Genomic DNA, 25,089 nt, shown 5'->3' with positions numbered 1-25,089 from the left:
TGTGCCTGTTTCCCAAGTGTGATCTGAGACCACTCTTGACTACTTTTACACCTTACTTTATTGTGCCATCGAATCTTCCAAAGACCACCCATCACTGTCCTGTGTCTGTGCCATGACCTTCACCCAGGCCTGTGTCACCCCTTGTTGTAGCAACCTCCTTGCTACGCTTTTCTGGGTCACCTCCCCCGCCCCAGCCCACCTCCACACCTGGAGTGGGATGTGCTCTCTGCAGTGCAGATCTCCCCGTTCCACCTCCTGCAGGTAGGATAAAGTCTGGTTTTTATACCTGCCGTAAAGGACCCTTAATAGACCTGTTTCCTGCCAGCCTTCCAGCCTCATCACCTTCTACACACAGACCGTTCATTTCTCGGGGGACTCGTATTTCCCCTTCTTCTCCTTAGTGCAAGCAGCCCCTTTCCTGCCTTCTCTTGGCCCATTGATCCCTTCAGGATACAGGTGAGACAGAACATTGTTGGTGATGTTTTCCATGGGACGGAGTGATTGTGGGGGACTCAGGACCCATTTCAATCAGGGGACCCCCTCTCATCTGCCGAACGGCTTGCGCATGCGGTAGTCCCCCTCATCGCGTGGTTTCCATTAGCTGCCGCCCCCTGCAGTGCAGAAGCAGGTGACCGTCAGACCATCTGTAATGGCCTGATGCTGTGTCACAAGGCCCGCGTCGTTCCCCTCACTTCATGTCATTAAGTAGGCATGTCACCATCTCACAGCATCCCAAGAAGGGGGTTGAGTACGGAACACTAAGATATTTTGAGAGAGACCTCATTCACATAACTCTACCTACGTCCTGTTATAATTCTTCTGTTTTATTATGAGTTAATCTCTCCCTGTGCCTGCTTTATAAGTTAATAGCATAGGCATGTAGGTTTGTATAGGCAAAAACATAGTATATGGAGGTTTCAGTACTGTCTGCAATTTTAAGCATCCAGTTGGGGTCTTGGAACATATCCCTCATAGATAAGGGGTACTACTCTGCCCTCTAATAATGATCATTTTGTTGTGTTGGAAGTGAGCTTTTACATACTGGTGTATCTGACGGGGCCCCCCATTTGGGTGTTCTCTTTCCTGCCTGGGATAGGTGTTTGGCGTGGGAGGGGGAGGGGCATTCTTGTGTCTAGGATTTGGGGGGGTGAAGCTTGGAAAGGTAAAGTGGGTACGTATGGGTCCTGTGAAACCACGCAGGGGCTTGATTCTCTCCTAGGCACTCGGGAGTCATGGGGGACTGTAGAACAAGGCCTGCAGTGTTTTAGGAAGATAGGATCTGTCATCTTTCCCAGAAAGAGCACTTGAGGATAGTCCTTTAATCTGCCCTCTGCAGGCCATGGCCTTGGTTTCTGCCTAGGGCAGACAGAGCAGTGGCTAATGAGTGAAAGGAGCAGACCCGCACCCCCACGCCCAGGGCCCTATTAGCAGGGAGTCTTTCCTTTCTCCCTCCCACTCGATGTCTGTCTGTGTGTGGCTGTGTTTTCCCCTCCATCAGCTCTCACTGTGTGATTGTCTTGCATGGAGATTATGTGTGTTTCTTGTCCAAAGCTTAAGGTCGCTGGTGTCCCAGGCAGTTCCTGTTCCTTTTTGTATCCCCCTGAAAGAGAGTTGCCCAGTGGGCCCCGCAGGGGGGGACACCTGGCCTCCTGGCTCTTGTTCTAAGGCCTGGATTTATTAGCAAGTGGGGTGTTCCACATCAAGCCATGTATGAGGGGCCTGCAGCCTCCTGTCAGCTCCTGAGGATTCGCCGTGAGTTCAGATTGGGAGCCAGGCGTACCCTGTGATGGATGGTTTTCTTCCCGGGCTGTCGTTACCTCGTGTGGGGTCACAGTCCGGCTCCTGGGATGCAGAGAGGCTGGACAGAGAAAAAGCACACCCAATTTGTAGATGTCATTTAAAATGTTCCTTTGTATTTTTTTTAAAGATATTTGTTTATTTATTGGGCAGAGAGAGACACAGTGAGAGGGAACACAAGCAGGGGGAGTGGGAGAGGGAGCAGCAGGCTTCCCGCTGAGCAGGGAGCCCAATGTGGGGCTCGATCCCAGGACCATGGGATCATGACCTGAGCTGAAGGCAACACTTAATGACTGAGCCACCCAGGCGCCCCAGTATTACTTTGTTTCTCTTTCTTTCTTTTCTTTTCTTTCTTTCGGGATTTATTTGTTTGAGAGAGAGCACAGTGGGAGGGGCAGAGGGTGAGAGAATCCCAAGGAGACTGCATTGAGAGCAGGAGTCCAGCGCAGGACTTGATCCCATGACCCCGAGATCACCACTCTAGCCAAAACCGAGAGTCGATGCTCAACTGACTGCCCCCCGGGTTGCACCTAAAATACTACTTTCTGTTAGTAAAATGAGTTCTGTGGTAATGTATATGCCTGTATATTTGGGGGTGTAGGGGGTAGGAGAGTCGGAGAGGGAGATATCTTGGAATATGGCATTATACCTAAGTATTGGCATTTGCCCAGACTTTATTAGGTTATATTTGGGGGTGTAGGGGGTAGGAGAGTCGGAGAGGGAGATATCTTGGAATATGGCATTATACCTAAGTATTGGCATTTGCCCAGACTTTATTAGGGGTGGGAGGGATTGGTTGGGGGCACAGTGTGGGTAGTGTTTACCTCGGGCCATGACTTTGGGGCGTGATTTGTATTTTCTGTTTATCTGTAGCATGTTTCTCCGGGAACTCTTGCCTTTTATGTTGTTATTTTCCTGCTCTACTTTGCAGATGATTTGGAATATCCCCCGTGAATGTTATTTGCTGACAAATAGGGATATCTGAGTGCTCGACGTTTTTCATTAACCTTCTTGGCCTTGATTTAATCCACTTGAATCAAGTCATCATCATTAAATTCTGTTTATCAGGTGCCATCATTCAGGTGGTCCTGGACGGGTGTTTGTAGACCCCTGCAAAACGGGCTGGATGCCAGCCCAGGATGGGGTTATGATGTGTGTCCCGTAGGATCGGGAGGCATTGCTGTGACACAGAGCATGGTAGGGAGCAAAGGTGACGCAGAATCAAGAGGCAAGTAGCGGGGGCTCCCTGGCCGGACCTCCACTCCTTGCCATGTGTGGAGGAGGATGGTTCTTATTGATGTTCGACTGGGACCCGTCCCCTAATCTCTTTCCACCCCTCAGTGGAATTGGGATGTGCAGAAACTGGGACAGCAGAGATCACACGTTTAAAATTCCTACAGAATGGCTTATTTTTAAAACTCACTTATTTGCCTCCTAGCTCTGGTGTGCTCAGTTTAAATATGGGCAGAGGTGGACGTGCTGAGCGAGTCCGGGCCTCTCTTGAGGCACCCCGACACAAATAACTGGAGGCACCTGAAGGCTCCTGGGTTGAATCAGCCGTCGGCCCCCTGGCAGGCCTGGTTTATGGCCCATGGAGATGACTTCACTTCACCCCATCCCTGTGAACTCACAGTTCGTTTTTCCGGCAAGCTCTAATCCCCATGGCCCACTCTACAGACAAAACATGGAGGTTGACACTGCCGTTTTGAATAGGAAGCTTTCCGGGTGATAGAGAATAATTACAAATGGTTGCCACGGAGAGATCACCTTCTGCCTTCTCTTTCCTTCCCTCTGGAAGGTTCTCAGGCTTGGGAACCCCTGGATAATCCTTTCATTTCCCCAGATACCCGGAACTGCCCCCAAGGGCCTTGAGGGTGATTCTCCCTGGCACCCACTCTTGACCACTGGCAACGATCAGATCAGTGACTTGCTGTCGTAGACACATCTGTGATGATTCACATTACCCCCTCCTGGTGTATCCTGCTTTATGGTGCTCAAGCTTCGTGAAAAACTGCAGTGGAGACGACATCCCGTCCCTGGCAGGGGCCCCTCTTCCGCAGTCTAGTCTGAAATGGGCCCCAGTCTTCCCTTGCAGCCCGGAATCCCACACTCCAGAGCCTCTTCCTTTTCCTTTTTATTTTTAATTGATTTTTAATTATGTATTTCTCTCATATTTATATTCTCTCTGAATAGGTGGCTTTTGGTCATGTTTAAAAATATTTCACTCAGACCAACATGTATGTGTTGGGAATATATACATGGCGTGGCCAGTGATCTGAACTCTGCCAAGCAGCCCAAGAGAAATGCATCTGAAGAATACTGATATTTTAGCAATTATTTTGTGGGCATGCTTCATTGTTTTCCTTTAGTTTTTAACTTCCACATGGCATTGTTTATAAGTATGCCATGCTGTCTGAATGCAGGGAAATCTATTGGGGTGGGGGGGTGGTGAGGAGACTGAAGTATGTAGTTAAATAAGATACTAGAAGTATTGATCCAGGGATCTTTTTTGAGGAGGTAGATGAAGTGTATATGTTAAGGCCTTGAGAGAAAATACATTTCATGGGAAAGTGTGTATATTATCTGAGGCTGTCTATAAGTACCTCATAGGTCAAGTTCAACCTGTGCAGACGTAGATTGCTTGAATATGCAGGCTTCTTGAAGTTATCGTTCAGTGGTGGATATAAAGGCCGCGGGGAAGAGCTATCTTCTCACAGGCCCCCTCCTGTGTTTCAGTACGTAACTAACTTCCCAAATTGGGGATGGATAGCATGACACTCAGTCTTCAGATGCATTATTTTTTATTATTTTTTACAGATTTTATTTATTTATTTGACAGAGATCACAAGTAGGCAGAGAGGCAGGCAGAGAGAGAGGAGGAAGCAGGCTTTCCGCTGAGCAGAGAGCCTGATGTGGGGCTCCATCCCAGGACCCTGGGATCATGACCTGAGCCGAAGGCAGAGCTTAACCCACTGAGCCACCCAGGCAGCCCGCATTTTTTTTTTTAAAGCCCAACTTCAAAGATTTCTGAAATTCTTTGAGTAACCCTTTCTAAATTCCTGTTTATCCCAGTATAAAATGTAGACCTTGGAACTGATGCATATAATAAAGCAGGTAACATAATTTTGTCATGGCTGTTCTGATTATGGACTTTTCTCATAAGTACTCATTGTCATTTTTTTTTTAAAGATTTTATTTATTTATTTGACAGACAGAGATCACAAGTAGGCAGAGAGGCAGGCAGAGAGAGAGAGGGAAGCAGGCTCCCTGTTGAGCAGAGAGCCCGATGTGGGGCTCAATCCCAGGACCCTGAGATCATGACCTGAGCTGAAGGCAGAGGCTTTAACCCACTGAGCCACCCAGGCACCCCCATTGTCATTTTTTTAATCCAATATGGAGTGTGACTTTAAGGGTAAGACTGTTCAGCTTTGTGAACATGGGCTTGTTGAGAATCTGTCGCGCGTGTGTGTGTGTTTGTGTAGCCTTGCTAAATTCTTCTATCAAGGCAGTTTCTCAAGTGAGAAAACCAGAATCTCTAGGCGTTGCTAAAAACCACACAGAAAGGTACTGTCAGAACTCTGCTTCCTGGTTTCAGGCACCCGGCCCTCCCTGCCAGCTTCTGGTCATCCCAAACGGAGAATTTCAGAAAGCAGGAGTGAAAAGCATCTTTGTTCCAGCTGTATCTGCCTTCTATTGAGTGACCGAGGGGCCGCAAACCGGGTACATCGAGTCCCGGTCATAAAAACGTGCGTGTAGGTGACCAGCTGGACTCCTGGGGTTCTCCCAAAGCCTTAGGGAACAAACGTTCCAGGAAAGAGGGGCTAAAAGACTCTTTATTAAAAAAAAAAAAAAAAAAATCTTCCCCACAAATTGGGCGTAACTTTCAAATGTTTTCCTGTCTGACTGAAATTTTCCTGCCTCAGCAGCAAGATGCAAAATCAGTGTTGGGAAAGTCTGAGTTGAGCCCATTTGGCTGAGCTGGGGGACAAGGACATTTCATTTGGCCCTCCATGTGCGTCTCAGGAGGAAGGATTCCAAGCCCACTGTCCCTCAGGGGGTCAGGGTTCCCCACATGCTGCTGCTTGTGTTCTAGCCCCAAGGTGGGAGTGGTGGTCGTAGGGCAGCAACCGTTGGAACAGAGTTGCTTCTATGAATCAGGCCTCACACCCTCTCCTGTCCTCAGTGGTCGGTCTTCCAGCCCAGCCCCTTCCGAGTGCCCACGCTTGGCTGTGTCTGCCAAGGAATGAAGAGAATCAGCCAAACCCGAGGGTGAAATGCTACCTAAGAGGAAAGCCATGAGTTTACTTTCACTGTGTTTCTTCTCTCGTATCTTTGGTGCCTGTATCTCAACTTGTGCAGGAGAGACAACAGTTTGGGGGCATTCAGGGAGCCTAGGTGTGCATGGGGTCTGTGGCTGGCCGGCTGGCGGGTAAGCTCGAGAGACCTTGCTTCCTTGCTCTGTCAGATACACGGGATACCCAGGGCCTGTCCCCACAAGGTGGAGGAGCAATAATACGGTTCGGACTTGGGGGAGGACCTCCAGCGTGTTGTCTGTGTGAGGCTGTGCTCCTGGGGGTTAATGGGAAGTGGGATCCAGAAGTGATAGCCTTTAAGAGCTGAGGGTAGAGAGGATCTTTAAGGACATCCATTCTACCTGGCTTGGCCTGGTCCTTTCCATCTTACCTGTGCAATGGGGATATTATTAGTATCTCTCCTGTAGAACTTTTGTGAGCATTCCATGCAATAATTTAGGTAATGCCCTTAGGACCACGCCAGGTGCTGACTGAGCACTTGATGACATTAACTGCCATAACTGTTGTTGCGAATGGGTGAGAAAACTGGGGTCCAGTGAGGTCACCCCCCTGCCCCGCAGCAGACCTGGGCCTGGAATCCAAGTCCAGCGTGCTTTGCCGGAAGCAGCTATTTGCCTAGCATCTCTGATCTCCTTGCAAGCAAGAGCTCAGCTCCGTGTCCCCCTAAGAGACTATGGCACATGGATTGGTTTTAGTTTTGTTATGGCTTCACAGTCATGTGCTCAGTGTCCCTGCCTTTGTGCTGGATGTTCGGTTTGAGTGAAAAAGTTCAATGAAGCTGTGTGTGTGTGTGTGTGTATGTGAGGGGCGGGGGGAGGGAGATGTGGCCCCTCCTACATAATTTAGTGTTCTCCCTTTGCATTAGCATCTTAGCACATTTTTCACTTTTAACATTTCACCCACTGAGCCTGGCATTTAAAATGCTATTAAACCCGTAATGTTTCCTATAAACAGCTGTAGAGGGATGGGAAATAATTGGAATGACATCTTTAATAGGCTCCTGTTTCTCAGCGCCGCGTGCTCTGTGAACCCAATGAGAACTTGCGGAAGGGGAACTTGGTCATTGCTCTGTCCTTGCTCTGAGCTTGGCAGAGGGTTATGGAGGGAGGTTTTGGAGGTGCCAAAGGACCGCTTTTAAAGCACAGAGAGTAGTTTTTATGCTGAAGAAGTAGAACTGCTTTTTTGGAGTAGTCTTATTTTTTAAATTAGTGAACATGGAGGATGAAGAAGCAGATCACTCCTTCCCCCTTCGGAGGGCTTCAGGAGAGCATTGAGCCAAGTTTCTGGCCACCCTTAGCCAAGGAGAAGGAATTCCTGGACTGCATTTTTGTAGATCAGCTTCATTCCTTCTTCCTCCTCTTTGCCTCTAGTAGATTTTGGTCCTCTCCTGCTTCTCTTTCAAGCTGCCGTTCTGTTTTATGTGCCATATTGTGTATATCCCGAATCTGTTTTGGGGACACATTTTTTAAGAGTCAAATTGAACGTGCCTTTTCTACTTATAAAGCTGTGAGGTCTCGGGAGGCCACTGTGTGTGTCGGCCGCACGTTTATCTTCTTCGCCTGTAAAGCAAGGAAACTGACATCAGCTGGCTGAGACGTAGTAAAGTGGAAGCAAGCGCGGCTGCGGATGGAGAAGGTGCATGGCCTAGAATGGTTTCTCCTGCTGCTGCCCGGGGCTTGGGGATGGAAAAATACTGGAATTTGGTGTTTTTGCCTTAATCAGAGTCCTAGATCCTATTCTGCGAGACTCATGTTCAGCAAACATTTGTTAAGCATTCATCTGTGGTTACTATTACAGCTGCTTGCGGTGTTAGTTCATCAAATAGGTATTTACAAGATACCCTATGACAGGCCCAGGACCGGGGACCCCGGGGTGGGGGAGGAGAAAGGACACGAAACCAGCGTAAATGGGGGCAGATAACAGGCACAATCCTGGTTCCCCTGTTGAATCGCTGTATTCATTTAACAGGCACTTACTAAGTGCTGGTTGTGTCCTAGACCCTACTTCAGGCTGTGGATCGAAGCCAGCCGAGACAAGTAAGATCCCCACTTCCCTCGCACTTCTCTTGCAGTGGAGGGAGAGTTTAAAAGAAAGTAAAGATAAACCCCATGAAGCTGTACACTACGATGGGTAAATTTTATTGTCTACAAATTATACTTCAGAAAGGCGTTGCAAAGGAAAATGTCTTGGTCCTCGTGCAGCTGGCAGTCAGGTCTGTCCCAACATAGTTGATTCTCACCCTTCACACATTTCGTGTCTGCTGGTGCTCCTACTCCCTAGAATTTATCTGTGACTCTACAGTCAGCACTGGGTGATTCTGTACTCATTTGTGGACACGCACACCGCAGTGGAAACTTTGAGACACCCCCACGAGCATGTTCCCAGCTGAAGTCAAGCAAGACGACGGCTTGCCTTCTAGTTTCAGCCCTCCTGTTGTAAGCAAGTGTCCTTTTTGTGGTCTATTTTGTGCTGCAATTTTTTTTTTTTGCATATTCGTGTGTTTCGTTGCTGATTTTGCTGTTTAAAATGGTCCTCAGCCTGGGTGCTCGAGTGCTATCTATCGTTCATAAGCATGAGGAGGCTCCCATATGCCCCACTGAGAACGTACTTGTGTTAGATCAACCTCTGTAGGCATGAATCGTGGTGCTGTTGCACTTGGGTTCCGTGTTTACTCTTCAGCTGTATATATTAAATACAGCATCCTTATTTTTTTTAAGATTTTATTTATTTATTTGAGAGAGAGACACACAGTGAGAGAGGGAACACAAGCAGGGAGAGCGGGGAAGGGAGAAGCAGGCTTCCCGCTGAGCAGAGAGCCCGATGCGGGGTTCAATCCCAGGACATTGGGACCATGACCTGAGCTGAAGGCAGACGCTTAACTACTGAGCCACCCAGGTGCCCCTAAATACAGCACCTCTAAATAAAACCACACATAAACAAGGTTTTATATTGATGGGTTGATGGAACTGTTGTGACCAGAGACCATGTATTTCCCCTGTATTCCCATGTATTTCCGCTAACCCAGTGTCCAGTGACTTCATTGAACAGAACTAATGTGAACAACGAGATGTGGCTGTCAGGACTGGGGAAAGAACACATGTAGAGCCTGTATACCAAATGTCTGTCTTCCTCAAAGAAAAAAAAAGTGGGAGGATTCTTTCAGGAGTTAGAGTAGCAGATTTATATATATTTATATACACCATCAGATCCCGTCCTATTTAGCTGAGCTTTTTGGTATCAAATATTGGTGAACCTGTGGAAAATCTAATGAAAGTACTAGGATGGGTCAGGAAATTTTTATTATATTCCCAGGTGTTTGTATGTTGACACAAGTCAACGGAAGTTGATCTAACGTTTTCCATGTAACTGTATTCACATACTTTGATGTACATTGAGATTTGTATTTTGGCCTATAGGATCCTGCAGTAACTGTTTCGCTGACAAAGCTAAAAATGTGATTTCAATGTTACTTATAAGGTATAGCTCCTTTCGCATTTTTTTTCACTCTCTTATCCCTTGGGACAAGTTATATAAACACAGCTCAAGTCCTGATGTCAAAATAAAATGAAATGAATTCCGAATGGACACGTGCGTAGGAAGAGCTCTCAGAGAGCGGGCGTCAGACATGTGGAGGGAGACGTCAGTATGGGCTGCTGAAGGGAAGAAAGCAAAGAACACAGAGGGGATGTGAGGTCCTTATGTATTCCTTAATTGTTCAGTACTTTCAATGTATGTATTTCTTTAGAAATTAAAATAACAATGTACTTAAGACATTAATTCAATTCTATGAAGGGCACAGGACAAGTTCCAAGACAGAGACGGGCCTTCCGGGCTTGCCCTGAGAAGATGGTGAGGGCTACTCTCTGCTCGAGTGGCTTGCAGACTTGGCTGCCCATGGGAGAGCTCTGGGGAGCTTAGCGACGTGCCGATGCCCCAGAGGGTCAGATTTGGTGGGCTGGGGTGACCCAGGCATAGAGATTTTAAAAGCTTCCCAGGGATTCAAATGTGCCAGCTGGAGTTGAACACCAGGACTCTACTAATGGAACTATATCATATCACAGAAATGGACTCTGGCCAACTTAAGGAGGCTCTCTGGGGGGTTGCGCTGTTGATGGGACTCTGGGGTGCTCCAGGGCAGGGCTGTGGGAACTGCAGAGGAAGCATCTCGGTAGGCACACGGCACTGACCAGCTCGTTCCTCCATTCCTGCCCCAAATACAGAGTCCAGGATAAAGTGTCTGATTGTCTGGTCTTCTGTCCTAGGGAGAGAGTCTGGCCCTGTCAACCTTCCAGGAGGAAGCTGGTCATCAGAGTGACCGCGTCCCCCAAACATACACATGCATGGACACACATACACATGCACACACAGCTGGGGAGAGGTGTTTCCCCAGGAAATGCTGGTGCCTTCAGGAAGCGGGGCATGGATACTGGTCAGCCAAAAGCTCACTGGAGGCCCAGTGGAGGCCCACTCCATCCCACGAACTTAAAAGAACTTAAAAGATGGGTGTGTTTCCCGGATGAAACTGAATGGAGATTTGTGCCTAGAACTCGTGCGGTGGTGGGTAAATACTTTCTTCTTGTCTGCCTTCCTTCTTTCTCTTCCTTCCTCTCACTTCCTCTGGCTCCCACGTCTTCTCTCGCAGGGCTACCTGGGAAGACAAGGCTTACCCTCAGAGGAGTCATGGCAGAAAGTACAGAGTCAGGCAGTTGGGTCAAGGATGCCCAAGGGGAGTGGAGCTCAGGAGGGGACCCTCCATGCCTGCAGTGGTGGGGGGGGAGGGGCTTCATGATGCGCGGGTTGTGGTGGGTTAGCACCCAGATGGTGTCACGGAGGAGCCTGGGGGTGCCAGCGCGGTGACAGAGAAGATGGCCAGAGTGATGGCAGTGGGGCAGCTCTCGTGAAAGAGTGGGAACAGAACAGCTAGTGAAGCAAGCCAGCCTAGACTCAGCTTTCCGTTCTCCGTCTTGCCCATTGAGTGGTTCCTGAGCCCTTCCCGTGTGCGTCTGGTTTAGTCCCTGTGTGCAAGAAGTGGTATGTGAGGGGCGCCTGGGTGGCTCAGTGGTTTGGGCCGCTGCCTTCAGCTCAGGTCATGATCTCAGGGTCCTGGGATCGAGTCCCGCATCAGGCTCTCTGCTCAGCAGGGAGCCTGCTTCCCTCTCACTCTCTCTGCCTGCCTCTCTGCCTGCTTGTGATCTCTCTCTGTCAAATAAATAAAAAAAAAAAAAAAAAAAAGAAGTGGTATGTGAGAAATACGAGGAGGAGAGACAGAGAGGGTGGTGTGGGGGCCACAGCGCAAGGCGCCTCCAATAGAAGAAAGCGTTCTCAGACTCCGTGAGCAGTTAGGGGAGGCTTCACGGAGGGGCTGCAGGTGAGCTGGGTTATAACGGATAAATGAGATTCTGATCAATAGGATTTGGTGGTGTGTGGGTGTGTGTGTCAGAGGGGGGAGTGTAACGGAAGTAGGATACAAAGTGCGAAGGGCTAAAACCGCCAAAAGGAAATAGTGAGTAGCACGTTTTGACAGAAACAGTGTCTATCTGTTCTTAAGAAACACAAGCAGTTGGACCAGAAGGGAGGTTGGGAGCCCCCTGAAAAAGGTCTTGTGGACCACAGTAGGAAGCTTTTGGGGTGGAGGTGGGGGAAAACCTTTGCGGATAGGGCTTTGTGTTTCCCAGAACGCCTTCTTATCCCTAGTCTCATTTGACTTTTTCACTGCGAGCATGACCGAGCATGTCCCAGACAACAGCACAAGCACATGCGAAGCCTCACGCATCGCTGGGGACAAAGAGCAAAGGACACCTCGCTGCAGAGACGTGGGGCTTGGTGATGGGGAGAGTGGCCGAGCACCGTCCCCTCCTCCTGGGTGTGTTGAGAGTCCAGCCCAGGAGGGTCTGCAACGTGTCACTCACCCGGTTCCACGCTGGTTTTGCTGTGCCCAGTGTGTTCCTCCCACACCCACAGTACAGGCTTCAGACCTTTTGTTCAGAGGAGAAGCAGTCAGTCATTGCTGAGGTGTACCCAGGGGAGATCTCCCCCGCTTCGGAACGGCGTGGGTGGTGCTTCTGAGCCCCAGCTGCACATCGGAAACATCTGGGGAGCCTGAAACTGCACTCGCAGTTGGGCCAGCGCCACCCAGAGCAGCTGGAAGACCACGGATGTCCCTGATTTTTGTGGACAGGAGGACTGAGGCTCGGGGTGCAAGTTCGCACCCCTCGCTCATGGCAGAGGCTGCATGTGAATCGAGGTGGTCCATTTCGATCCTTAAGTCCAAGCTTTGAATCCCCGCGTTTGGTCCGTGCTTCCTTCAGACCAAGTTGCCCGAGTACTGATTTGGCAGGTAACAGCCAGGTGGCAGGCTAAACCAGACACAGCCCAAGTGAGATTTTCGAGGCAGCTTTCGAAACAACCAGCCAGCCATGCGGGTGTTCCGACTTGCCCCGGAACCCCCGGCACAGTGGATGTGAACTTCGCAGCTGCAGTTCTCAGTTTCTGAAGCTCGGGTGTCGACTTCTGGGGCTGCTGGCCAGCATGTGGTCAACCAGCATGCTGGGAACAGCTCAGCTCCGTGGAAACTTCTTGAAGCCGGAGTCATTTTCTACCAGTTTCTGTCTTCCACAGCTCCCAGTGCCTAGGACTAACTTACTCAATACTTGAATGGATGGCAGGCAGGTCTGTGCTCTTAGCCTCTAAGCTCTCAGCGTGTGGTTTTATCTGCAGCAAGTACAAGCCTAGATATGGCCCAACGCCCCCTGTTGTTTTGTTTGTTTTTAGTGCAGGCACTGGGAGGTGGGAGAGTCAAGAAACAGAGGGAAACAAACAAACAAACAGCTCTACCTTTTGTGATAGGACAGGCCTTGGGATCTGAGATGCAAACAGAAAGGGCCCTGGGGGCTGGTAGCAGGATCCCCTTGTTTCTTTTGATGTGGCCAAGAAGCTGAATTGGAACATTTTTCCTTTCTTTTACAGGTCACCGCCAAGACTGCCTTCCTATTTATTTTACCTCAGTATAACGTTAGCGTGCCTACAGCAGGTAAGAAAAGCTCGAGTCCCCGTCTTGCCCTGGCCCCAGGCACTCGGAAGGCCTTGGAAAGCTTACTGTTCTGTGTATATGCATGGTCTTAGCTGTTAAAGCTCAGCCTCCCACATTCTAGCTCCACCAAGAGACAGCCTCAAGCTACGTGCAGGCCTCAGCCCACGCCTCTGCCCTCTCAGGCCCCTCAGGTCCCACCATCAGGAACCGGGCGCTGCACCCCTCTTCCAGTAGCAGAGTGCTGGGCGGCCTCTCGGTGAACACAGGAGGAATTTCTGTTCGCTGAATCTAGTTCTTTCTTCATTGGTACATTCTTTATTTGAGAGTCAAGCTGGAGGCACTAGAGAGAGAGAAGGAGAACTCCATGCTCAGGAAAGGAGAGACAGGAGCCCCATGGCCAGTGCAGATGATGAGGAAACAAGGCCAGTGCTTCCTCGTCCCTGGTGCACTCCAGCCCTGGCAGGGAGGGAGGGTTGTCATACTCGGTGCCGTGTGGTCTGAGGTGCGATTACGCCTTCTCTGCTCCTACCCCTCAGCTCTTTTATTAAAATTGAAGTAAAGTCAAAACACAGTGTTACACGAGCTATTCCTGTTTCCTGAAAATCCTAGTACCTCAGCCGCCTCTAGATCCATTGGTCCATATGATTTACTAACTTAGAGTGTTTAGCTTTTCTGTCCTTTTTTAAAGATTTACTTACTTGAGAGAGGGAGAGAGTGAGAAAGAGAGTGAGCGAGAGAGAGCTCTGGAGCACGAGCAGGGGGAGGGGCAGAGGGAGGGAGAAGGAGAGAGAATTCAAGCAGCAGCTCAGCTCCTGCTGAGTGGAGCCCAACGACTGACTCGGGTCTCTGTCCCAGGGCCCAAGGTTGGGACCTGAGCTGAAATCAAGAGTCAGATGCCTAGCCTACTGAGCCACCCAGGCGCCCCTTTTTTCCCCGTTTTTTAAGAAAGGTGTGATAAAACACACATAACACACAATTTACCATCGTTTTATAACCCTTTCTAAGTCCAAGTCCAGGGCGTTAAGCACATTCACATTGTGCAGTGGTCACCACTGCCCATGTCCAGAACTCTCCTCGTCTGGCAACACTGAAGCTCTGGACTCATTAAGCAGTAGCTCCTCACCCTCCCCCCACCAGCCCTCCAGCTTCCAGCAACTTCCGTGCTACTTACTGCCGCTATGAAATTTGACAACTCTAGGTAGTTTATGTAGGTGGAATTATATAGTATTTGTCCTTTTGTGACTGGTTGAAATTTACATTTGTATATAAACGTTTTTCAAACTACATGTATGTGACATGTGACACTTCAAGGAAATTTACAAAATGCAGATAAAAATAGGAAAATAAAAGTCACATAGGACACCATCACCCAGCTAACCACCACAGTTCATGAATATTAATTCATAACCCACTATTTTTGCTTTTAGTAGATGATGAACCTTCTTCCCATGCCATTAATTATTATTATCCTGTTCAGTAAGATATTTTGAAAAACTGCAGAGTATTTCTTAATAGGGATTACCACAAATTATCTCTTCAATCCCATGTTATTGGATATTTATGTTTCCAGCTTCTGTTTTAAACAGTGCTATTATAAACATTCTTGGGACTAAATTTTAATGTGCATTTATGATTATTTTTCAGGATACATTCCTATTACTGGAATTTCGGGGTCAAGTACTAGGTACATTTTAAAGGTTTTATATATGCATTGTCAGAATACCCTCTGTCATCTAATTCTTGTGACCCATAAGTCCTAAGTTTTTAAGTTGTTGTGGTTTTTTTTGAAATTTAAAATGGACAAGACTTTTCTTTTTTTAGTGTCAGAATGCCAGTGTATTAATTTATAAAGAGATCCAGCTATCGAATGTCGTATTGGTATTTTCATTGCATTTCTCCCAGAAGTCCATTTATATGGGATGCCAGATCATAACCCAACACTGCTTTATTAATTTAGCATGAGAAAGCATGGTCCTAAGGACTCCAGGAGCTGACCAGAGCATGCTTTTATTGTAGGAAGGGCCTCAGAGATACTGTGGGTTCGGTTCCAGACCACCGTCGTAAAATGAATAGTGCCATAAAGCAAATCAGATGAATTTTTTGGTTTCCCCGTGCATATAAAAGCTGTGTCTACACTCTCCTGTAGCCTGTTCAGTGTGCAATAGCATGACGTCTAGAAAGCAGAGTACGCACCTTAAGTAAAAGTAGTTTCTTGCTAACAAATGCTAGCCACCATCTGAGCTTTCAGGGAGTTCTAATCTGTGATCACATGATCGCTGCAAGCGTAATAATAACAAAAACCTTTGAAATAGTTTAAGAGTTACCAAAATGTGACACAGAGGCAAGTGGGCAATGCTGCTGGGAAAATGGCACCAACACACTTGCTTGACGCAGGGTAGCCATTAAGCCTCCAATTTGTTAAAAAAAAAAAAAAAAGTGTCTGCAAAGGGCAATAAAATGAGATATGCCTGTGTGTGTAAAGCCAGATCACGAGCAGAGAGTTGATTTTTGAGTGAAACATTCCCAGAGAAATTAGCAGGCAAGTGATATCCTAAAAGACCTGTCTCCCACTGGGATGAGAAGGTAGACTTCTGGCTCCAGGGCTGAATCTGGAACCTCTGAGCGTGAAGTGCTTCCTGCCAGGATTTGGAGGTATGCCACCATTGATCATATCATGCTCTCATTTATTTTTTTGTTTTGTTTTAAAGATTTATTTATTTATTTGAGAGAGTGAGAGAGAGAGAAAGAGAGGCAGAGGGAGGGGCAGAGGGAGAGGAAGAAAGAGAGAATCCTCAAGCAGACTCCCAGCTGAGCCTAGAGCCTGACATGGGACTCAATCCCAGGACCCTGAGATGGAATCAAGAGTCTTGATGGAATCAAGAGTCGGACACTCAATGAACTGAGGCACCCAGACACCCCTCATTTGTTTTAAATAATTAATGAATTGATCAGTCAATCCAGACAAATGTGTATGTGCCTCCTCGACTGCAAGTCCTGGGGGTTAAGTAATTTATAAAATGTGTCTAATTTCTTTCTTTTTTAAAAGAAAACTTTTAAAAATTTTTATTAAAAAACAATCTAGGAAGGGTACAACCTATTTATCGATGAACAAACTGGTAAGAATTCCATCTGAGTTCTCAGAAACCATGAAGAAGCAAGAAAGAGTGAAGAAACATAAAATTTTTAATTTTAATTTTCAATTTTTTATTTGGGTAGAACTGACATACAATGTTACATTAGTTTCAGGTGTATAAGTTAGTGATTAGACAAGTTTATGTATTGTGCTGGGCTCACCACAAGTATAGCTATAGTCTGTCACCATTCAATGCTGTTACAGTATCTCTGACTATATTCCTTATGCTGTGCTTTTTATTCCTGTGACTTACTCATTCCGTAACTAGAAGCCTGTATCTCCCCTATTCCTTCCCCCATTTTGCCCATCCTCTTCCCTTCTTCCTTTCTGGCAACCGTTAGAGAACAATACAGTTTGTTCTCTGTATTTATAGGATTGATTCTGCTCTTTTTTTCTTTTTTTTCCTTCTTCCTCATCTTCTCCCCCCCCCACCTTTTTTTTTTAAGTATGCTCCTTGCCTAGTGTGGAGCCCAACACGGGGCTTGAACTTACAATCCGGAAATTAAGACCTGAGCTGAGATCAAGAGTCAAGATGTTTAACTGACTGAGCTGCCTAGGAGCCCTTGATTCTGCTTTTTGTTTATTCATTTCCTTTGTTTTTTTAGATTCTACATATGGTGAACTCATATGGTATTGTCTTTCTCTGATTTCTATCACTTAATGTAGTACCTTCTAGATCCATCTTTCTTGTATATGGCAAGATCTCATCCTTTTTTATGGCTGTGTAATATTCTGTTCTCTCTATGTATTCTGTGTGTGTATAGACACACATGCACACAGGCCCCACATCTTCCTTATTCATTCGTCTATGGATGACCACTGGTTCTTCCATGTCTCGGCAACTATAAATAATGCTGTAGTAAACAAAGGGACGCATCTTGTCTTTTTGAGTGTTTTCTCTTTCTTTGGGTAAGTAGCCAGTAGTAGAATTATTGGGTCTATGGCGTTTCTATTTTTAATTTTTTGAGGAAACTCCATGCTGTTTTCCACAGTGGTTGGACCAGTTTACATTCCCTCCGGCAGTGCATGTGGGTTCCCTGTTCTCCACATCCTCACCAACACCTGTTAGTTTTCTGTCTGAGTCTAGCCATTCTGACAAGTGTGAGATATTCTTGTTGTACTGGTTTGCATTTCCTTGATGATGAGTGATGTTGAATTACTTTCCACCTGTCTGTTGGCCATCTGTATGTCTTCTTTGGAAACATATCTGTTCAGGTTGACTATGCATTTTCAATTAGATTATTCGGTTTTTTGGCATGGAGTTGTAGGAGTTCTTTACATATTTTAGATATTAACCCCTTACCAGATAGATCATTTGCAAGTATCTTTTCCCATTCTGTAGGTTGCCTTTTTGTTTTGTGGACTGTTTCCTTGGGTGTGCAGAAGCTTTTTATTTTGCTGTAGTCCCAATGGTTTGCTTTTGCTTTTGTTTCCCTTAGGAGACATTTCTAGAAAAATGTTGCTGTAGCTGATGTCAGAGAAATTATTGCCTGTGTTCTCTTCTTGGATTTTTATGATTTCAGGTTCCACATTTAGGTCTTTAATCCATTTTGAGTTTATTTGTGTGTGTGATGTCAGAAAGTGGTCCAGTTTCATTCTTTTGCGTGTGGCTGTCCAGTTTTCCCAACACTATTTATTGAAGAGACTGTCTTTCCCCCATTGTATATTCTTGCCTCCTTTCTCATGGATTCATTGAGCACAGAAGCATAGGTTTATTTCTGGGCTCTCTCTTCCAGTATGTTGATCATTGTGCCTATTTTTTTGTGCACAAAACATGTCTGATTTCTGACTCCCGGAGCTCACTGTTTATTAGGGAGGGATAGATAATAAATGAGTAAACAATAAAAAACTATGGTTGTGATTGGGGTGACGATCATATACATATACATATACATATAAAATGTATATGTGATACATATATTACATATGTATATGTACCTATGTAATAATACATATATTACATATATTACATACATATAAAACGTATATGTGATAAAGAAAGATGAAAAAAGTAAAGACAGAAGATGTTGCCAAGAAGCTGACATTGGGACAAGTTGTGTTGGAGCCATAGGGGGAGAGTCCAGGCAGAAGAAAGAACATTCCAGGCACAGGGATTAGCATGTGTGAAGGCCTCAAGTGAGAAACAGATATCTTGGCACATTCTAGTGCCTGAACGAAGGCCAGTGTGACTGGGCCAGCTGGGTTTGGCATTTTTCTAGGGTGGGGTTATTGAATTCTGCTCCTGGCATCCCCTTCTAGGCCAGAACAAGGCCTTGGTAAAGGTGAAGGTACATTATAATCCATGCTGAAACGAGGAGGTTTCAGTTACTCTAGGAAGAGAGGATAAGGTATTGTTAAATAGCCTATCTCTTGTTTAAATCTTGCCACCTGGGGCTATTTGAAATATGACAAGCAAATAATGAAGAGTGGCAATGAAATCAGAACAGCCTGCTTCATTTTGTGTAGGGCCTCCTTACGCGGCAGCTCCGTACGGTCATGTTTGGTTTGTAAGTACGGGAGGAAAGCAAACTCCTCCGGGGGAAACAGCAGTTCACAATAATGGGTCTGTTGAGGTTGCGATTTTTAGAACTCTCCTCCCAAATCTCTCTGAGGCCGAGGGTGTTTGGGAACATATCCTTTTTGTATAACCTGGGTAAATTCTGATTTCTGAGGTTTCTTTAAATTGTGTGTAACTTGCTCAATTCAACATTTATTTACTTATTTTTCAATTCATCATTTATTTATTTTAAAGATTTTATTTATTTATTTGAGATAGAAAGAAAGAGAGAGAGAGAGAGAGAATAGGAGCAGGGGGACCAGAGGAAGAGGGAGAAGCAGGCTCCCTGTTGAGCAAGGAGCCTGTTGCGGGCGACCCCAGGACCCTGAGCCCAAGGCAGATGCTTAACTGACTGAGCCACCCAGGCAGCCCTTGGTTTGACATTTAAATTTCAATTTTAGTAGAGCAGTGACTGTGTTCATAAAAAAACAGTCTGCCATTTCTGACTCCCTGCGTCTTTCCTCGGCTGAGGTTTTCAAGTTCTGCAGACAGTAACTTATGGTAATGTTGATGAGTTTCTCGCCTCTGTCCTTCTCTCTTCCCTCCTCCCAGCTCCCTGCATCTGTATATAGGGCTACGGTCACAAAAGTGCCACAAACTGAGTGGCTTACCAACAGAGATTCATTGTCTCACAGTTCTGGAGGCAAGGAGTCCAAGGTCAAGGCATCAGAAGGGCCAAGCTCCCTCTGTAGGCTCTGGGGCAGGGCTGGTCCCAGCCCTCAGTCCTGGTTTCTGGTTCCTTGGCTTGTGGCAGCAGAACGCCTCTCTTCATATGGGATTTGCACTGTGTGCATTCAGCCTCCACGTCCGTATTTCCCTTTTTTATAAAAACATCAGTCACGTTAGGTTAGGGGCCCACTCTCCCCCAGTCTGTGACCTCATCTTCACTCAACAGCATCTGCTACGATTCTGTTTCTAAATAAGGGCACGTTCTGAAGTGGCAGGGGTTAGGACTTCAACAGATGAATTTGCAGGGATGCAATTCAACTCATGATACCAGCCATAAGCGTATGATTTTGTCCCATTATAATGAGCTGGCTAAGCAGATTGAGCCCGAGTCAGAGAAATGGGCATTATTGTTGTAGTAATCAGCTGTGCGCCTCCTGATGGAATGCCTACCGTGCCAGCAGCCTTGTGTTTTTCTTTACAGTCAACAGCTGTGAAGCAGGAAGTGTTCCGTATTACCAAGTCCCTACTGTCCTTATTCCCATTTTGCTACCCTGTTAGGGTTGCCAGACTTAGCAAACAGAAATCCAGGACTGCCAGTTAAATTTGGAATTTCAGATACACAGTGAGTACTTTCTGTTTTCTCTTTTCCTATGAGTATATCCCAGATTATACATGGGACATAATTATACTAGAAAATTCTTCTTTATCAATCTGAAATTTAACTGGCCTTTTTTTTTTTTTTTCTTTTGTCTGAATAGGCTCCACTCTGGGCAGGGCTTGAGCTCAGCAAATCTGAGGTCAAGCCCCATGCTGAGACCCAGAGTTGGGCGCTTAACTGACCCAGGTGCCCCAGTCGTCTTGGGTTTTATCTGGCAACCACACACCCTGCCCAGCTCTGGCAAGGAATAAAATGCCCGGTTTCTGGGGCGCCTGGGTGGCTCAGTGGGTTAAAGCCTCTGTCTTCGGCTCAGGTCATGATCTCAGGGTCCTGGGATCGAGCCCCACATCGGGCTCTCTGCACCGCGGGGAGCCTGCTTCCTCCTCTCTCTCTGCCTGCCTCTCTGCCTAGTTGTGATTTCTCTCTGTCAAATAAATAAAATATTAAAAAAAAAAAATGCCCGGTTTCTGGTCTTACCATTAGACTCTGAGTCTTCTTCCTGATGAAAATACCACAGAGTGTCGGTGTTATGGCCAGAAATAGAACGTAAAATCTCAGAAAAATATTCTTTACACAGACCCTTCCGTCTAATCCAGAGCTGGTGACACCAGATGGGCTTTTACAAGGTCGAGCATTTACAAAGTTTTTTTGCGTTGTGCCATTAATTCGCCCAGTGACTCAAGGCCACTGGCTTTTCTTCTGACCTAGAACAGGTGACCCCAGCTGGGCTTAACGTTTATAAGGTTGTTTTGGGTTGTGCCGCTCATTGGCTCAGGGGTCTTGGGAGGACTGCTTAACATTTGTTGTCTCCATCTTTCTATAAAACTGAGAGCTGTGGTCCCGGTCTCAAGCCCATGTGTTTCCTGACTACAGGAAGCCCTGAGAGTCCTCTCAAGTGCTTGCCCCTCAGATTGTCCTCAGACCCACACTGTTCACATCGCCTGGGAACTCACTAGACATGCAGGCTCCCAGGCCCCACCATGCAACTACTGCATCAGATCTTGCTGTAAACAAAACAAAACATTTATTGATTTGTTTGAGATGAGAGAGAGAGAGAGTATGCGTGCTCTCGAGCAGGGGGAGGGGCTGAGGGAGGGAGAGACTCTCAAGTGGACTCCAGCTGAGCGTGGAGCCCGATGAGATCATGATGTGAGTGGAAACCAAGGGTCAGCTATTGAGCCCACTGAACCACTCAGGCGCCCCAGCTCTTGCTGTTTAAGGAGATCCACAGGTGATCCTGTGAAGACTGAGCAGTGCTGTTCTTGGTGTCCTTCATAAAAAGCACCAGGCAGGCCTTCACTTGACCCTGCACTTCCGGACACACTCAGTCCTGGAACTCGTTTGCATTTTTCTCTGCTCTCCCAGTTCTGGTTCTTCTAGAACGCTTCGGAATGGGGGAGCGGGTGGAGGGAGGTGAGGAGTACCACGGGGTAGCTTGGGGTTCCAGCTGGGCGGTAGCTCCGAAGAAGTCATGGCCACGGTTGGAAGGCTGTGTGTGGGTGGAGGTCGTGGTCGCTGTGCATTCCCGAGCCCACCTGTTGTTGCACCCCTTGATCAACAAGGCTGGGCGGGGGCGGGGGCTCTTCAGGGGAAGGGTTTGCTTTGTAGTCCTCAGAGGTGACAAGGACACATCCCAGGCTCTCGTGATCGTCAATGGTGGCTTTATCGCCCCCCCCCCCCCCGCCCCCTGCTGCTGGTGGCATTTTGCAGCTGGGAATGTGAAGGCCAGGGACTAGCCCCACCAGAGCTCGGCTGTTGTTCCCACGGTCCCCGGTAGGACGAGACACACCACCCCGTAAACTCCCAACAGACAGATGGTTTTCAGGCCTCTTTCAGCGGAACGCCTTTGTCCAGGGCTCAGGGCGTGTTTTTGTTCCCTGTGCTGCCTGGCGGGAATTACCCTTGTCTCCGGCTTCAAAGACTGGCATCACATAGCAGACTGAGCCCCTGTTTGTCAGATAAGCTTGTGGGGGACAAAAGGGAAGAGACAGGTGGGCAGCAGTGGCTCTGGAGACGGATCTTGCTTGATGACGGAGCAAGCTACCCACCTTGGAGGGGGCTGAGACACACACAGCTCCCTTCCCAGGGACCCACCCCAGGCTGGGCTGCTCCCACTGCGTGCAGCACCTGGGCCCAGGGAAGCTGGGGAAGGCTGGGTTTGCGAAGTGGGGCCGTGGGAAGAGGTGGGGGGAACCACCAGCGAGGCACGGACCTGGCTCTGTCCTGGCCCCTCAGGTCAAACAGCCCCGAAGGTTCCCTTAGGCCCTAGAGTCCTGTTTGTATAAGTAAGAAAAGAACCCACATTCCCCAGTGTCCCTGGCCTTACTGGTCAACCTTCTGAAAAAGATGGGGGAGTCTCCGACCAGGACTTATAGCCAGCCCTGGACTTGATTTTCACGCATCCCGCCCCCCAAGTAAACTGAATGAAACTTGTTATTAACCTTACTGCCTTCCTCTGTTTGGTCTGCTCAAACAGAATCCCACAGACTGGGTGGCTTATAAACAACAGAAACTTCTTTCTCACCGGTCAGGAGGCTGGAAGTCTGAGATGGGAGCACGGTCAGATGAGGCCCCTCTTCCAGGCGTCCTGACAGGGTGGAGGGCCCTGGGAGCGCCGGGGGTTCCCTTGGAAGGGCCCAGCCCCACGAAGGCTTCACCTCATGACCTAAGCACCTCCCAAAGGCCCCTACCTGTAACATCTCTCATCAGGTTAGGACTCCAGCAAGTGAATTTGGAGCTGGGGTGGGGACACCTGCAGAGCAGAGCACTGATGATCAAAGCCTAACAATTGTGTAGAGAAGCCGGCAAACTGTAAGTGGTCGGCTCCATGAATTTTCACGACATGAACACATCAGCGCCTCCAGTGACCCCCTCTAGCCTAGACCTGATTTTCTCCAGGTCCCTGTTATGGCCCAGAGGACTCCTGCCCTTCAGTGTGCAGCTCTAGAGGTTTAAGTGAGTGGAACCCGAGTGCCTGTGGCTGAGGTTCACCAGCCAGAAGTCGAGCAATGGCGTCCTTGACCCGCTGCGTCTGCCATTCTCTTGTCTCTTCTGGCGAGTTTTCTTGCTCTTTTCTTTCCCTCTCACACATCATCTGACCCAGACCCCGTCCCACATTTTTGCTTCTTCACATTCCCGTCTTTCCTGATCCAATTTTGTCTTCTGTCTAGCTTGGGTAATTCTTTTCTTACTCAGTTCTTACTGAAATCATTTTTGTTCCTAATTTAACAATGGACTTGTTGACATTGTTATCTTTATCCAGGGGGGAAGAAAAAAAGCTGTGATTCTAGATTTTTCTTTTCTTTCCTCTTTTTTTGCATATGATCCTTGAAGAGTTATTTTTCCTTTGTGGCTGTCAGTGAATTTTTATTTTTATTTATTTATTTTTTTGGTAAGCTCACGCTTCCCTGCATGTAGGTGTTCTCCAGGTGCTGTTGTCTGCACAGGTGGATCGTAGATCGAAGCCTCACGTTTGTAAACTGCGGGGGTGCTAAGTGTGTGGTTGGCACCTAGGAATCATTGCTGTATTTCTTCCTGGCAGCCGTGAGGTGTGGGGTTTGCAGCCTTGTAAAAAGGAATGGTACTTCAAGAAAAGAGTTCCAGAGTTAGGCCCTTTCATGAAAGTATCCTTTTCTTATCTATTTTACTAGAAAACTGGTGAAAATCTATCCCAAATCCTGTAACTTGGAGTTAAAATGGTAACCTTGACGATTCCCCAGTTTGATCTTTAGTTACCTGAGTGGAGGGGGGTTTGTGTGTGTGAGGAAGGATTGTATAAGGGCACGTATTTTTTGCTAGGGCTGCTGTGACAAAGGACCACAGACCCAGTGGCTTCAACAACAGGAATTCATTGTCTCACGGTTCTGGAGGCTAGAAGGGCCAAGATCAGGGTGTTAGCAAGTTGGTTCATTTGAAGGTTGAGTGAAGCCTCTATTCTAGGCCTCCCTCCTCGGTGTATAGATAGATGGCCGCCTTGCCTGTGTGTGTGTCTGTATTTCCGCTTTCCCCTTTTTGTAAGGACACCAGTAAAGTTGGATTAGGGTTCACACTAATCTCATTTTTAACTTGATGACCTCTGTAAGGACCCTGTGTCCCGTGAGGTCATATTCTGAGGTGGTAGAGGTTAGGACTTCAACTTAATCATTTTGGGGGGATGGGGAGGAAGAAGCCACATTCAATTCCTAACAGCCGAGCGCATGAGTGCCTCGGTGATGCTTGTGGCTCTGATGTCACCGGCCAGAGCTCCCGCGTCTGGAGGCCAGTGAGTGCATGGCCTGGCAGCCTGGCCCACAGAGCAGGAGTATGATCAGGATGCTGCCCTTTGAGGCTCCGTGCCCTGTGCCTGTCCTCCACCCCATTCACATCCTGGCACCTCGAGGAGAAGGCAGGCCTTCGGGGTTTAACAGATGCACCATCTGTAGGATTGGAAGGGAGGCAGAAGGCCAAGAGGCCTTGGCCCCTGTCACTGGCCACATGCTTGGGGGCTTAGCCCACCCCTCACTAGCTGTTGGCCTCACACCTCAGTTGCCAGGTGGGCAAAATGGGTATAATATATGGGCTTTCTGTGAGAGGTGACTGATGCCACTTATAAAATGTGTTCACTGCCATGCCTGGCGCAGAGCGTGTGCTCAGTAAGTAGATGGTTGTTCGTAATCTTGATCCTAAATAAGCCCCCTCGTGGGAGTACTTCCTGTGTGTGGTGCGTGATGATGGTTTTACCTTCAGATTCTGGTGGAAGCGTCATAATGATCCCGTCTGTTTGTGTAGCCCTTCACGGTTTGTAAGTCCGTTATCTCATCCTTCTGCCTTTGATGGTGTAAGGTAGATGGCCTGATCCTCCTTGTCCGGGGGGGTGAGTGCGGGCAGAGAGACCCGGTCACATGATGGGTTCCAGAGATGAGCTTTGGGTCTCTCCATCTAGTCTGGGTCTCT

General features: G+C 47.6%; 1 protein-coding gene across 1 annotated transcript in view; it reads left to right on the top strand.

The window, feature by feature from the left end:
• TRAM2 (translocation associated membrane protein 2) overlaps positions 1–25,089 on the top strand; it is an 82,834-nt gene that overhangs the window by 29,680 nt on the left and 28,065 nt on the right. The window contains exon 2 of the mRNA XM_046005079.1: positions 13,077–13,140. Within this exon, the coding sequence (XP_045861035.1) occupies positions 13,077–13,140 (64 nt within the window). The remainder of the gene's footprint in view (positions 1–13,076; positions 13,141–25,089) is intronic.

This window comes from Meles meles, chromosome 5 (genome assembly GCF_922984935.1).
Source record: "Meles meles chromosome 5, mMelMel3.1 paternal haplotype, whole genome shotgun sequence".
NCBI lineage: Eukaryota > Metazoa > Chordata > Mammalia > Carnivora > Mustelidae > Meles > Meles meles.
The sequence above is the reverse complement of the archived record's forward strand: the minus strand, read 5'-3'. Positions and strand labels throughout refer to the sequence as shown.